This window comes from Salmo salar, chromosome ssa03 (assembly GCF_905237065.1).
Source record: "Salmo salar chromosome ssa03, Ssal_v3.1, whole genome shotgun sequence".
In the NCBI taxonomy this organism is placed as follows: Eukaryota; Metazoa; Chordata; class Actinopteri; order Salmoniformes; family Salmonidae; genus Salmo; species Salmo salar.
The window spans coordinates 21,158,976-21,172,184 of NC_059444.1; the positions used below are offsets into that span (position 1 = coordinate 21,158,976).

The 13,209-nt window shown below is 45.6% G+C and overlaps 1 protein-coding gene across 1 annotated transcript in view; it reads right to left on the reverse strand.

Annotated features, from left to right (window-relative positions):
• LOC106599503 (partitioning defective 3 homolog) overlaps positions 1 to 13,209 on the reverse strand; it is a 248,508-nt gene that overhangs the window by 100,352 nt on the left and 134,947 nt on the right. The window contains 4 exon segments of the mRNA XM_014190776.2: positions 5,125 to 5,253; positions 5,467 to 5,606; positions 10,294 to 10,519; positions 10,785 to 10,986. Coding sequence (XP_014046251.2) covers positions 5,125 to 5,253; positions 5,467 to 5,606; positions 10,294 to 10,519; positions 10,785 to 10,986 — 697 coding nt within the window.

Consider the following 13,209-nt stretch of genomic DNA (forward strand, 5'->3'; position numbering starts at 1 on the left):
CTCTCTCCCCTGTGTAATTTAACTAACCCTGGGGGTAGAAGAAGTTCTCTCTCCCCTGTGTAATTTAACTAACCCTAACCCTGGGGGTAGAAGAGGTTCCCTATCCCCTGTGTAATTTAACTAACCCTGGGGGTAGAAGAGGTTCTCTCTCCCCTGTGTAATTTAACTAACCCTAATCCTGGGGCTAGAAGAGGTTCTCTCTCCCTGTGTAATTTAACTAACCCTGGGGGTAGAAGAGGTTCTCTCTCCCCTGTGTAATTTAACTAACCCTGGGGGTAGAAGAGGTTCTCCCTCCCCTGTGTAATTTAACTAACCCTGGGGGTAGAAGAGGTTCTCTCTCCCCTGTGTAATTTAACTAACCCTGGGGCTAGAAGAGGTTCTCTCTCCCCTGTGTAATTTAACTAACCCTAACCCTGGGGGTAGAAGAGCTTCTCCCTCCCCTGTGTAATTTAACTAACCCTGGGGGTAGAAGAGGTTCCTTCTCCCCTGTGTAATTTAACTAACCCTGGGGGTAGAAGAGGTTCTCTCCCCTGTGTAATTTAACTAACCCTGGGGGCAGAAGAGGTTCTCTCCCCTGTGTAATTTAACTAACCCTGGGGGTAGACGAGGTTCTCTCCCCTGTGTAATTTAACTAACCCTGGGGGCAGAAGAGGTTCTCTCCCCTGTGTAATTTAACTAACCCTAACCCTGGGGGTAGAAGAGGTTCTCTTTCCCCTGTGTAATTTAACTAACCCTAAACCTGGGGGTAGAAGGGGTTCTCTTTCCCCTGTGTAATTTAACTAACCCTAAACCTGGGGGTAGAAGAGGTTCTCTCTCCCCTGTGTAATTTAACTAACCCTGGGGGTAGACGAGGTTCTCTCCCCTGTGTAATTTAACTAACCCTGGGGGCAGAAGAGGTTCTCTCCCCTGTGTAATTTAACTAACCCTAACCCTGGGGGTAGAAGAGGTTCTCTTTCCCCTGTGTAATTTAACTAACCCTAAACCTGGGGGTAGAAGGGTTCTCTTTCCCCTGTGTAATTTAACTAACCCTAAACCTGGGGGTAGAAGAGGTTCTCTCTCCCCTGTGTAATTTAACTAACCCTGGGGGTAGACGAGGTTCTCTCTCCCCTGTGTAATTTAACTAACCCTAACCCTGGGGGTAGAAGAGGTTCTCTCTCCCCTGTGTAATTTAACTAACCCTAACCCTGGGGGTAGAAGAGGTTCTCTCCCCTGTGTAATTTAACTAACCCTAACCCTGGGGGTAGAAGAGGTTCTCCCTCCCCTGTGTAGTTTAACTAACCCTAACCCTGGGGCTAGAAGAGGTTCTCTTTCCCCTGTGTAGTTTAACTAACCCTAACCCTGGGGGTAGAAGAGGTTCTCTCTCCCCTGTGTAATTTAACTAACCCTAACCCTGGGGGTAGAAGAGGTTCTCTCTCCCCTGTGTAATTTAACTAACCCTGGGGCTAGAAGAAGTTCTCTCTCCCCTGTGTAATTTAACTAACCCTAACCCTGGGGGTAGAAGAGGTTCCCTATCCCCTGTGTAATTTAACTAACCCTGGGGGTAGAAGAGGTTCTCTCTCCCCTGTGTAATTTAACTAACCCTAATCATGGGGCTAGAAGAGGTTCTCTCTCCCCTGTGTAATTTAACTAACCCTGGGGGTAGAAGAGGTTCTCTCTCCCCTGTGTAATTTAACTAACCCTAACCCTGGGGGTAGAAGAGGTTCTCTCTCCCCTGTGTAATTTAACTAACCCTGGGGGTAGAATAGGTTCTCTCTCCCCTGTGTAATTTAACTAACCCTGGGGGTAGAAGAGGTTCTCTCTCCCCTGTGTAATTTAACTAACCCTGGGGGTAGAAGAGGTTCTCTTTCCCCTGTGTAATTTAACTAACCCTGGGGGTAGAAGAGGTTCTCTCTCCCCTGTGTAATTTAACTAACCCTAACCCTGGGGGTAGAAGAAGTTCTCTCTCCCCTGTGTAATTTAACTAACCCTAACCCTGGGGGTAGAAGAGGTTCCTTCTCCCCTGTGTAATTTAACTAACCCTAACCCTGGGGCTAGAAGACGATCTCTCTCCCCTGTGTAATTTAACTAACCCTAACCCTGGGGGTAGAAAAGGTTCCTTCTCCCCTGTGTAATTTAACTAACCCTGGGGGTAGAAGAGGTTCTCTCTCCCCTGTGTAATTTAACTAACCCTGGGGGTAGAAGAGGTTCCCTCTCCCCTGTGTAATTTAACTAACCCTGGGGGTAGAAGAGGTTCCTTCTCCCCTGTGTAATTTAACTAACCCTGGGGGTAGAAGAGGTTCTCTCTCCCCTGTGTAATTTAACTAACCCTAACCCTGGGGGTAGAAGAGGTTCTCTCTCCCCTGTGTAATTTAACTAACCCTAACCCTGGGGGTAGAAGAGGTTCTCTCTCCCCTGTGTAATTTAACTAACCCTAACCCTGGGGCTAGAAGAAGTTCTCTCTCCCCTGTGTAATTTAACTAACCCTAACCCTGGGGGTAGAAGAGGTTCTCTCTCCCCTGTGTAATTTAACTAAACCTGGGGGTAGAAGAGGTTCTCCCTCCCCTGTGTAATTTAACTAACCCTGGGGGTAGAAGAGGTTCTCTTTCCCCTGTGTAATTTAACTAACCCTAACCCTGGGGGTAGAAGAGGTTCTCTCTCCCCTGTGTAATTTAACTAACCCTGGGGGTAGAAGAGGTTCTCTCTCCCCTGTGTAATTTAACTAACCCTAACCCTGGGGGTAGAAGAGGTTCTCTCTCCCCTGTGTAATTTAACTAACCCTGGGGGTAGAAGAGGTTCTCTCTCCCCTGTGTAATTTAACTAACCCTGGGGGTAGAAGAGGTTCTCTCTCCCCTGTGTAATTTAACTAACCCTGGGGGTAGAAGAGGTTCTCTCTCCCCTGTGTAATTTAATCTAACCCTGGGGGTAGAAGAGGTTCTCTCTCCCTGTGTAATTTAACTAACCCTGGGGGTAGAAGAGGTTCTCTCTCCCCTGTGTAATTTAACTAACCCTAACCCTGGGGGTAGAAGAAGTTCTCTCTCCCCTGTGTAATTTAACTAACCCTAACCCTGGGGGTAGAAGAAGTTCTCTCTCCCCTGTGTAATTTAACTAACCCTAACCCTGGGGGTAGAAGAGGTTCTCTCTCCCCTGTGTAATTTAACTAACCCTAACCCTGGGGGTAGAAAAGGTTCCTTCTCCCCTGTGTAATTTAACTAACCCTGGGGGTAGAAGAGGTTCTCTCTCCCCTGTGTAATTTAACTAACCCTGGGGGTAGAAGAGGTTCTCTCTCCCTGTGTAATTTAACTAACCCTAACCCTGGGGGTAGAAGAGGTTCTCTCTCCCCTGTGTAATTTAACTAACCCTGGGGGTAGAAGAGGTTCTCTCTCCCTGTGTAATTTAACTAACCCTGGGGGTAGAAGAGGTTCTCTCCTTTCATATGTCAGATGAGACGGCAGCAGACAGGTGAATAGATCGAGTCTGTGTCACAAAAGGGCACCCTATTCCCTATATAGTGTACTACTTTTGACCAGAGCCCTATGGGCCCAGGTCAAAAGTAGTGCACTACATAGGGAATATGGTGGCATTTGGGATACATCCCGAGTGAAATAAAGGTCCTGGTCTAATCAGAGGATGAGTATTGATCCCGATAAGGCTCTGATGAACAGCCATAGACCCAGAGTGACAGCCAACCAATATGGTGTGTGAGTCTTCAGTTGTAATAACTCATCGACAGAGGGTGGTGAGGTTGATTGAACCTGCTGTTGGGTGGTGGTGAAGGCTGGGCTCCACTAATGGAGAGGAGAAAACCACGTCCCATTATTATGACAACAGGGGGAATAACTAAGCTCAGTACTCGACAGGCGTTTATAAGGACACTGGCGGTTGAGTTGGGAGAGAATATAGAAGCCATTGACAACCTATTCTCTTTATAGTGCCATAGGGCCTCTGGTTAAAAGGAGTGCACTATGTAGGGAATACGGTGCCATTTGAGACGTATAAACTGACTTAGACCTCACAAATAACCCCAGCATTAACGCTCTTCAGACACTAATAAAAGTCCAGATGTGTTGTATTATTTAAGAAACATTTGTATGTATAAAACCTTTAAATTAAAACAAATTAAACCCCTTGAGTGTCTATGTACACACAATACATGTATATGATAAGTACATTACAGTTTACTGTTAATGATTGCATGAGTCAATCTCAAACAGCGTAGTCACCCTGCATAGTCACCCTGCATAGTCACCCTCTAGACAATACCATGGCTGTGTCATCGGGCTCTGGTCTAAAGTAGTGCAGCATAGAGCATAGGGGGCCATTTGGGAGGCATTTCATGTCACTGAAACATTACACCCAGGTCTACTGGTTTGGAGTGTGTTGGTGCTGCTTGCTCAATCTGATTGATAATCCACACAAGGTGTATTTCTCAGTCTGTCCCTGGCCTGACTGTTCCCTCATCCATCCATCCCTCTAATCTGTTCTGAAGGAGCTGAGCGCTACAGGTTCCCACTGAGAATAACTGGATCAGGGGTTTCGTATTAGAATGGCAGCCTACTGGCACCCTGTTCCCTATAGTGCACTACTTTTGACCAAGATTTTTGGGCTCTGGTCAAAAGTGGTGCACTATGTAGGGAATATGGTGTCATTTGGGACGCAGCCCAGGATGATAAAGAGTAGTGCAGTGCTGGAGCAGCACAATCAATCAGCACGCTGAACGGTCATGTGTTAGGAGGAGAACAAGACTTACTGGAGAACGGGAGATGAACTAGATCTGTGACAGGCTATAAGGCACACACAAACGACATACGAACACATACAACCCCAGGACCAAACATGCATGCATGCATGCATGCATGCATGCATGCATACATACATACATACATACATACATACATACATACATACATACATACATACATACATACATACATACATACATACATACATACATACATACATACATACATACATACATACATACATACATACATACAACCAACCAACCACAGGACCTAACAACATACATACATACTAACAGACTTTCCTGAGAGTAGGGGACATATGACAAATGGGGACTCTACTTTCTAAGGGTCCAAGGGAGGAGGGAAGTAGAGTTTGCTGTGATATGGGAGCAGAGAGACATACCACTTCTCTGGGCAGGAAGGTCTCCTCCTGTCGTAACACCACCAGCCCCACAGCACCTCCCATGGGCGTGGCCCTCAGCAGAGAGACCACCTCCTCCTGGGTCAACCCAACCAGGTCCACTCCGTTCACCTGGAAGACAAACGGCAATTAGTAACATACAGATTCACATTCATTTTGAGACCGCTAAACCCCACTGAGAACGCTAATAGGATCCTTACAGCCTAAACATGTCTATGTGCCAGACGTAACACTGTATGATGCCAACACAACTTAAACCATTGCAAACAGATCTAGGAAGAGTGATCAGGCAGTGAGCGCTACTCCCTTCATCTCGGGTCTCACCTCCAACAGCCTGTCTCCAGCCTTGAGGTGTCCGTCCTGAATGGCAGCTCCTCGGGGCAGGATGTTCTTCACGTAGATGGGCGCCGAGCCGCCGATGGGGACGTCACGCGATGTGATGCTGAAACCCAGACCCTCAGGACCTGATGGAAGTGTGTGAAAAAGTGTGAGAAGGCCTATATTTGAACTTGCCCTCATATCACAGGTACACTAGGACGTACACAGCAACAAAACATATAGTCCAAATGGCCATAGAAAACCAAAACAGGCATTCCAAGAGGAAAATGGAACATGGGAAGGATTCTGGATGACTAGTATGGAATGTTGAGACCAGACACAGTGTTGAACCTGCAGAATCCTTCCGGCCTAATGAGACCAACTCAATCTGAGTGTAGAGGATGGGGATCGGACCGCTTCTCTCCCAGACGGCACCACATTCAGAATGTCTCAGTGGAATGTCTGCCCAGCCTAATTCCTCTGTCTGACTGTCTGAGCTGTGTACGGTAATGCAAGCAAGGCAGAACGCAAACAGAGGATTCCAGAATGCTCAGAGGATTCTGTTTCAGAACACTCTAAATCCCTTCCATGTCAATAAGCCAATCAACTTCCCACCACAGTATGGGCATGTATTACACTTAACAGTAAATGGCTTAACCATCGCTGTACTTCACATGGTACACAGGATTTTTGAAGACACATTAGCTTGATTAGGAAAGACCTGCTCAATTTCTTAGTCTAATTCCAGATTGATTGGAAGCTTGGGTTTTGTGAAGAGGCCAGTGAGTCGGAGTTACCAAGCAAACTAACCAAGTAAATCTACCATCCAAATAAGATTTAGTCTGCACTCGAAACATAACAAGCCAGGCGAAGTCTCATAAATTAACGTTAATCTGCAACTCCTGTACTCGTTCAACCAAAGCAAACAAGGAATGGAAGGAGAAATGTCTTCCAGAAACTGGTGGATGTTATTAACAGAGCTACATTTACGTAGTCCTCCTACTAAATAGAACGATAGACACCTGGATGTGGTCTGTGGGGATCTTATTAACAGAGCTACGTTTACGTAGTCCTCCTACTAAATAGAACGATAGACACCTGGATGTGGTCTGTGGGGATCTTATTAACAGAGCTACGTTTACGTAGTCCTCCTACTAAATAGAACGATAGACACCTGAATGTGGTCTGTGGGGATCTTATTAACAGAGCTAAGTTTACGTAGTCCTCCTACTAAATAGAACGATAGACACCTGGATGTGGTCTGTGGGGATCTTATTAACAGAGCTACGTTTATGTAGTCCTCCTACTAAATAGAACGATAGAAACCTGGATGTGGTCTGTGGGGATCTTATTAACAGAGCTACGTTTACGTAGTCCTCCTACTAAATAGAACGATAGACACCTGGATGTGGTCTGTGGGGATCTTATTAACAGAGCTAAGTTTACGTAGTCCTCCTACTAAATAGAACGATAGACACCTGGATGTGGTCTGTGGGGATGTTATTAACAGAGCTACGTTTATGTAGTCCTCCTACTAAATAGAACGATAGAAACCTGGATGTGGTCTGTGGGGATCTTATTAACAGAGCTACGTTTACGTAGTCCTCCTACTAAATAGAACGATAGACACCTGGATGTGGTCTGTGGGGATCTTATTAACAGAGCTATGTTTATGTAGTCCTCCTACTAAATAGAACGATAGAAACCTGGATGTGGTCTGTGGGGATCTTATTAACAGAGCTAAGTTTATGTAGTCCTCCTACTAAATAGAACGATAGACACCTGGATGTGGTCTGTGGGGATCTTATTAACAGAGCTAAGTTTATGTAGTCCTCCTACTAAATAGAACGATAGACACCTGGATGTGGTCTGTGGGGATGTTATTAACAGGAATCAACCAGGTTGGGAGTTAGGGTCTGCTTTTCAAATGGCACCCTACAGTACTCCTTATATAGTGCACTCATTTTGACCAGTCCACTATAATATAGTGAATAGAGTGCCGTTTGTGATGCACCTACGATTTCTGGACTGGGTCTTTCAGTACTCTGGCTTGGTTCCAGGCCAGGAGTCCAGGACAGTGGAGACATCCCAACACAGTGCTGATGTGCCATATGGACTGGGCCCTTCTATCTTCAACATTGCTTTTGACACAGTGAACACTACACAGACAGAGTGGCTGCTTAGCAACAAGCCCTCTTGCCCACCACACCTGGCAGGAACCCACACACACCTGGTCCTTATGGCAGAGACCGGTATGTGTGTGTCTCCTATGGCAGAGGCCTGGGCCATGCCAACTCTGTCCAGCTGTCAGTCACTGCATACACCCCTGAAATGTGTTTCATTAGGAATTCATGGCTCAATCTCTAACACATTTTCTGTCCACCATTTCAGGCAAAAGTGTGAAACTGTTTGGTCATCTTTATTCAAGTCTATGGCTAGATCGAATGATTCGTGTGCATCTCTTCATAAATCAATGAGATGAGACTGGCATATGTTTATTCGGAAGCTACTGTAATTATTATATATTTCCACCCAAACCATTTGCTATGTTCCTCCTAAACAGAACAAGTATTTATTTATCTAACCTCATCACACAGACCTAAACACAGCATTTTATTTGTAGAATCTAAGAGGTTAAATTCTTAGACTGAGGGAACGTAACACTGGGTAAAATGGCCTGTTTCCAAGCGTGTACAAGTAAGTCAGAATACCTGTAATGATAAGTAGTAGAAGCTCAGTATTCAGAAGTTTGCGCTTGACCAGTCTTGCTTAGTTGGCTCTGGAAGGTCATGGATCATTACACTAAATATTTACACTAATCGCCCCTAACACCTTGTCTATTGTCCTCATATCACGGCCCAGTTCAGCTCAGCAGGTAACCTACGCCAAACATTTATTTAGTAGGCATATAACCGAGTTCTAAAAATGTCTTAAGGACAGACTATCTAGTTAATAGTCCATACTCAAACAATCGTCAATTAAAGATCCAATATCAAACTTCAATTCAAACTTTATTTGAAGTGTATTTAAAATAGCAACACACTTAAAACAATAAAAGAATCAAAACAAAGTTGTCATTGATTAAAGGGATTCTAACACCTCAAGCAGTTTCACAGTACAACGCAAAGTACTTCAACATAAGTATGATACAAACGACGAATAATTAAACCGTTTTTACTGCTATAATTTAAGAAATTAACTAAAGCTTTGTTGTCAAATTCCAAACGCTACAGTAGGCCCGTTGATTTCTCAGTTTCACCTTCAAGCAGCCTAATGCCTGAAAAAGCAGCCCTACTTGAAACAGGTTCTACCACAATTACAGTCTTTATAGGCGTGGCAAACTGCACTTTATACCGCCATTTGTTCTTTTTTTGGGGGGGTATTTTATTTAACTTACTTCATTAATTATTTTTTGGAAGAGGGTTTGGGATTTTTTGGGGGGGAAATGTACATCTTGGCTTATCTTGTACACTATGTTTTATTTCATTAGAGATGATGCATTTTATAATTTGACTTTTGAACACTTATTTTTTGACAAACAAATGCAGGGGGGCTGTAATAATGGTGAGGTGTGAGTGTCAGATTAACCACATGGTATGTCTCAGGATGGACAAACGTGCAGTTAGGATCTGAACACCCCATGGTTCCTCTTATCCAACAGTCGGTGGAGAAACAAGTTTTTCAGTGTTCGGAGATAAAACACCTAAGTTCTTCTGACTGGCATGGAAGTGGCTAGAGTCTTCAGAGGTGTAAGGATAATTAAGAGTCTGAAACTAGGGTATTTGGTGCAGTGTGTGTGTTAGTTTTGGACATAAGTAAGTTTTTTTTCGGTTGTTCGGGCACACACATTTTCTGGAGGCGAAGCCGAAGTTCGGAGCCAAAGTCTATGTCCCTTCGTCGGTGATTGGTCAACAGTAGGGATTCTTCAATAAAATCTTTGTAATTCAACGAGAGACAACTCATTTTCTTTTTTTTCCCTCTTTCTTTTTTTGTATTTTTTACCCCTTTTTTTCTCCCCAATTTCGAGGTATCCAATTGGTAGTAGTTACAGTCTTGCCTCATCGCTGCAACTCCCATACGGACTCGGGTGAGGCGAAGGTCGACACAATGCCCATCCAACCCGGAAGCCAGCCACACCAATGTGTCGGAGGAAACACAATACACCTGGCGACCGTGTCAGCGTGCACTGCGCCCGGCCTGCCACAGGAGTCGCTAGTGCGCGATGAGACAAGGATATCCCTGCCGGCCAAACCCTCCCTAACCCGGACGACGCTGGGCCAATTGTGCGCCGCCCCATGGGCCTCCCGGTCGCGGCCGGCTGTGACAGAGCCTGGGCTCGAACCCAGAATCTCTAGTGGCACAGCTAACACTGCGATGCAGTGCCTTAGACCACTGCGCCACTCGGGAGGCCATGACAACTCATTTTCATGCACATAGTTTTTGAAAAATACTGTACCAAACATCTTAGTTAGAAGTAAAATTGCGCGACTAAGATTTTTTTGGGCAAAAACATCAAAATTAATAGACATGGTCTTTTAAGGTAGTCTACGAGCACACTCGTTCAGTTAGCCGAATTTGGCTAGGCGCCAGCCGAACTGAAGCATGCAGACACCTTAAGACAATTTTCCAAGACCCCTGGCCAGGATTAGATGTGCTGGAGAGGATTAGAGCAATGCTTTCTCAGTAAGGTCCAATCACAGAACCGTGTCTCTTTAGGATGGATTCAAACCAATGAATATGTAGGACCAGGAGGTACTCCTGACCATGTGAACTCTGAGCCTACTGAGGTTAAACAGATGTTGGTTGTTTAGGTGTGTATGTGTGTCGTCAGACCTTTTTTCAGCTGGATGTTCAGTCTCCTGCCGACCTTTTTGGTGAAGCCCGCCGTGGGGGTGGAGTTTAGCACCCTGTGAGGGGAGGGGGTGCGGCCTGGAGGGGTGTGGCCTAATGGGGGCTTGTCCATGGAGCCCCCATGGACAAGCCCATGGAGGTGAGGTAGAGAGGTGTAGGCGTCACCCTGCTCGGGGTGCTGGTGAGGGTGGGGACCACGGGACATCCTCTGTGATCAAAGATGAGACAGCATTTTATTATCCATTTTGAAAGAAATTTGCCTTGCATCATAAACGCAACGACAGACCCTCTCGTAACCCGGACGCTGGGCCAATTGTGCACCGTCCTTACGGGACTCCCAATCACGGCTGGTTGTGATACAGCCCGGGATCAAACCAGGGTCTGTAGTGACGCTTCTAGCACTGAGATGCTCCGCCTTAGACCGCTGCGGCACTCTGGACACTCGACAGACAATATACAAAACGTAGAGAGACCTGTGGGGTGTGGTCCAGGCCTGAGGTGGTGCTGCCTCTCTCGCTGGCTAGGGAGTCAGGGCTGAAGCTTCCAGAGGAGTAGGCTACATTGGGGTTCCTCTCGCTGTGTGACAGCTGCTCGTACTGGGCCTTCATCAGGTTGGGAACCACGTGGAACATGATGACTGGGGAACGCATGGCCTGGCGGAACATGTTCTGGGCTCTGAGGACAGGAGGGAGGGAGAAGCAAAACAACAACACAGATGTTAGATCAAACACAGTATGCATCTTAAATGGCACAGGAGTGTGTCCTAAATGGCCTAGTCAAAAGTAGTGACCTATAAAAATTATATGGTGCCAATTTATGACTCAAGCACACATTACACACTACATTAGTTGTGGTTTTCAACCCGATTGGTAGGCCACCTGCACAGCACAGTGATTAAAGCTTATAGTAAGAATGTATAGCTTTAGAATAGGCTTGCCAGTTTCATCATGTAATCCTTCATATGGCTCAGATGAAAGGAATGGGTTTTCTTAAGCACGTTTGGAGAAAAGTCCTTTTAAACCCCTTCAACATTAGGTAGTGTATATGTGAACGGAAACCAGCTATTTAGTGTAATCTTGCCATAGCAGTAGTCTTGTTAGCCACACCTGTTACAGTAGATTAAAGCTGACTTTGCTAGACATCTCGGATACGTCCCAAATGGCACCCTATTCCCTATATAGTGCTCTACTTTTCACCAGGGACTTTAGGGCTCTGATCAAAATGAGTGCTACACTGGGAATAGGTTGCCATATGGGATGCACACAAACAACTCCCCTCTCAAAACAGATTAACAGACATCATTACCCCACTCCCAACGACCCTGCAATTCCTAGCCTTATTCCCAGCCACTAATAATATTCCCAAATCAAATGTTATTTGTCACATGCGCCGAATACAACAGGTGTAGACCTTACAGTGAAATGCTTACTTACAAGCCCTTACCAACAATGACAGGACAAGATGGAACAGGAATGAAGTTCAACTCCCATGTCAACCTCTAATGTAGCCCTCCCACCAGTTCCTCAAAAATATAACGGAGAAGCTTTACTGCCATTTAGCATGTGTGAAAACCCTGTCTGTTTTGATATATTTCATTCAACACCAGTAAGTAACCTGGGTTGGGAAACCTATTACATCCTGTCTGGGAATTGATATAGCCTGAAATTGAGAAGTATCTCCGCGATATCTGTTGCCAGGACCAACTGGTGTCGTCACTGACATTTTCTCTCCCTGACTAAGTCTGTAATACCTACATGTTTCAAGCAGACCACCATAGTCCCTTTGCCCAAGAAAGCGAAGCTAAACTTTCAAATGATTACCGCCCATAGCACTCAAGTCGGTAGCCATGAGGTGCTTTGAAAGGCTGGTCATGACTCGCATCAACAGCATCCTCCCGGATGTCACCTCCATTACTCCCTGTTCACCCATGACTGCATGGCCAAGCACGACTCCAACACCATCATTAAGTTCGCTGACGACAACAGTGGAAGGCCTGATCACTGACAATGATGAGACGGCCTATAGGGAGGAGGTCAGAGACGTGGCAGTGTGGTACCAGGACAACAACACCTCTCTCAACATCAGCAAGACAAAGGAGCTGATCATGGACTACAGGAAAAGGAGGGCCGAACACCCCTCCATTAACATCGACGGGGCTGTAGTGGGCGGTGTTCGACGTCACCGACCTTCTAGCCATCGCTGATCCATTGGTTTTCTCTTGTCTTCCTTCACACCTGGTTCCAATCCCATCAATTACATGTTGTGTATTTAACCCTCTGCTTCCCCTCATGTCCTTGTATGTTATGTGCAAGTTATGTTCTGGTGTGCGACGGGTTCTGTACCCACTTCTATTATTTTGTATATTTTGGTTTTCTGAGTTTTGTGAGCACTTAAACGACTCTGTTTATACCAAGTTCGTTCTCCTGCGCCTGACTTCCCTGCCACCAGCACGCACCCATTACAGGTCTACACTTGTTATATTCGGCACATGTGACAAATAAAATTTGATTTGATTGTAGGCCTAAGTTGCTCTGGATAAGAGCGTATTCTAAATGTATATCGACTAAGGCTGAAGGCTGAGGGCAGAGACCCCAGCAGGTATGGTTTGCACATAACAGCACAAATATGTAGCCTACAACTGAGCACCGCACACATGAACATTTCCAATGTGAACATTTCAAAACAGACTTATGCAGTACTGCCGCTCAGGTTATCTATTTTTATGTCACTCTTCACCTCAGATGGCACAGGTTTACTTAAATACGGAAACAATTGGGCTTGATTGTAAAGTGAGTAGAGCAGCAATGCTGCTTGTACCACTCTCCAGCTGGTAGCCTATTTGATTAAACCGCAGTACTTCTTACAACAAATGTAATACTATGGGAGCGAGGCATGCGG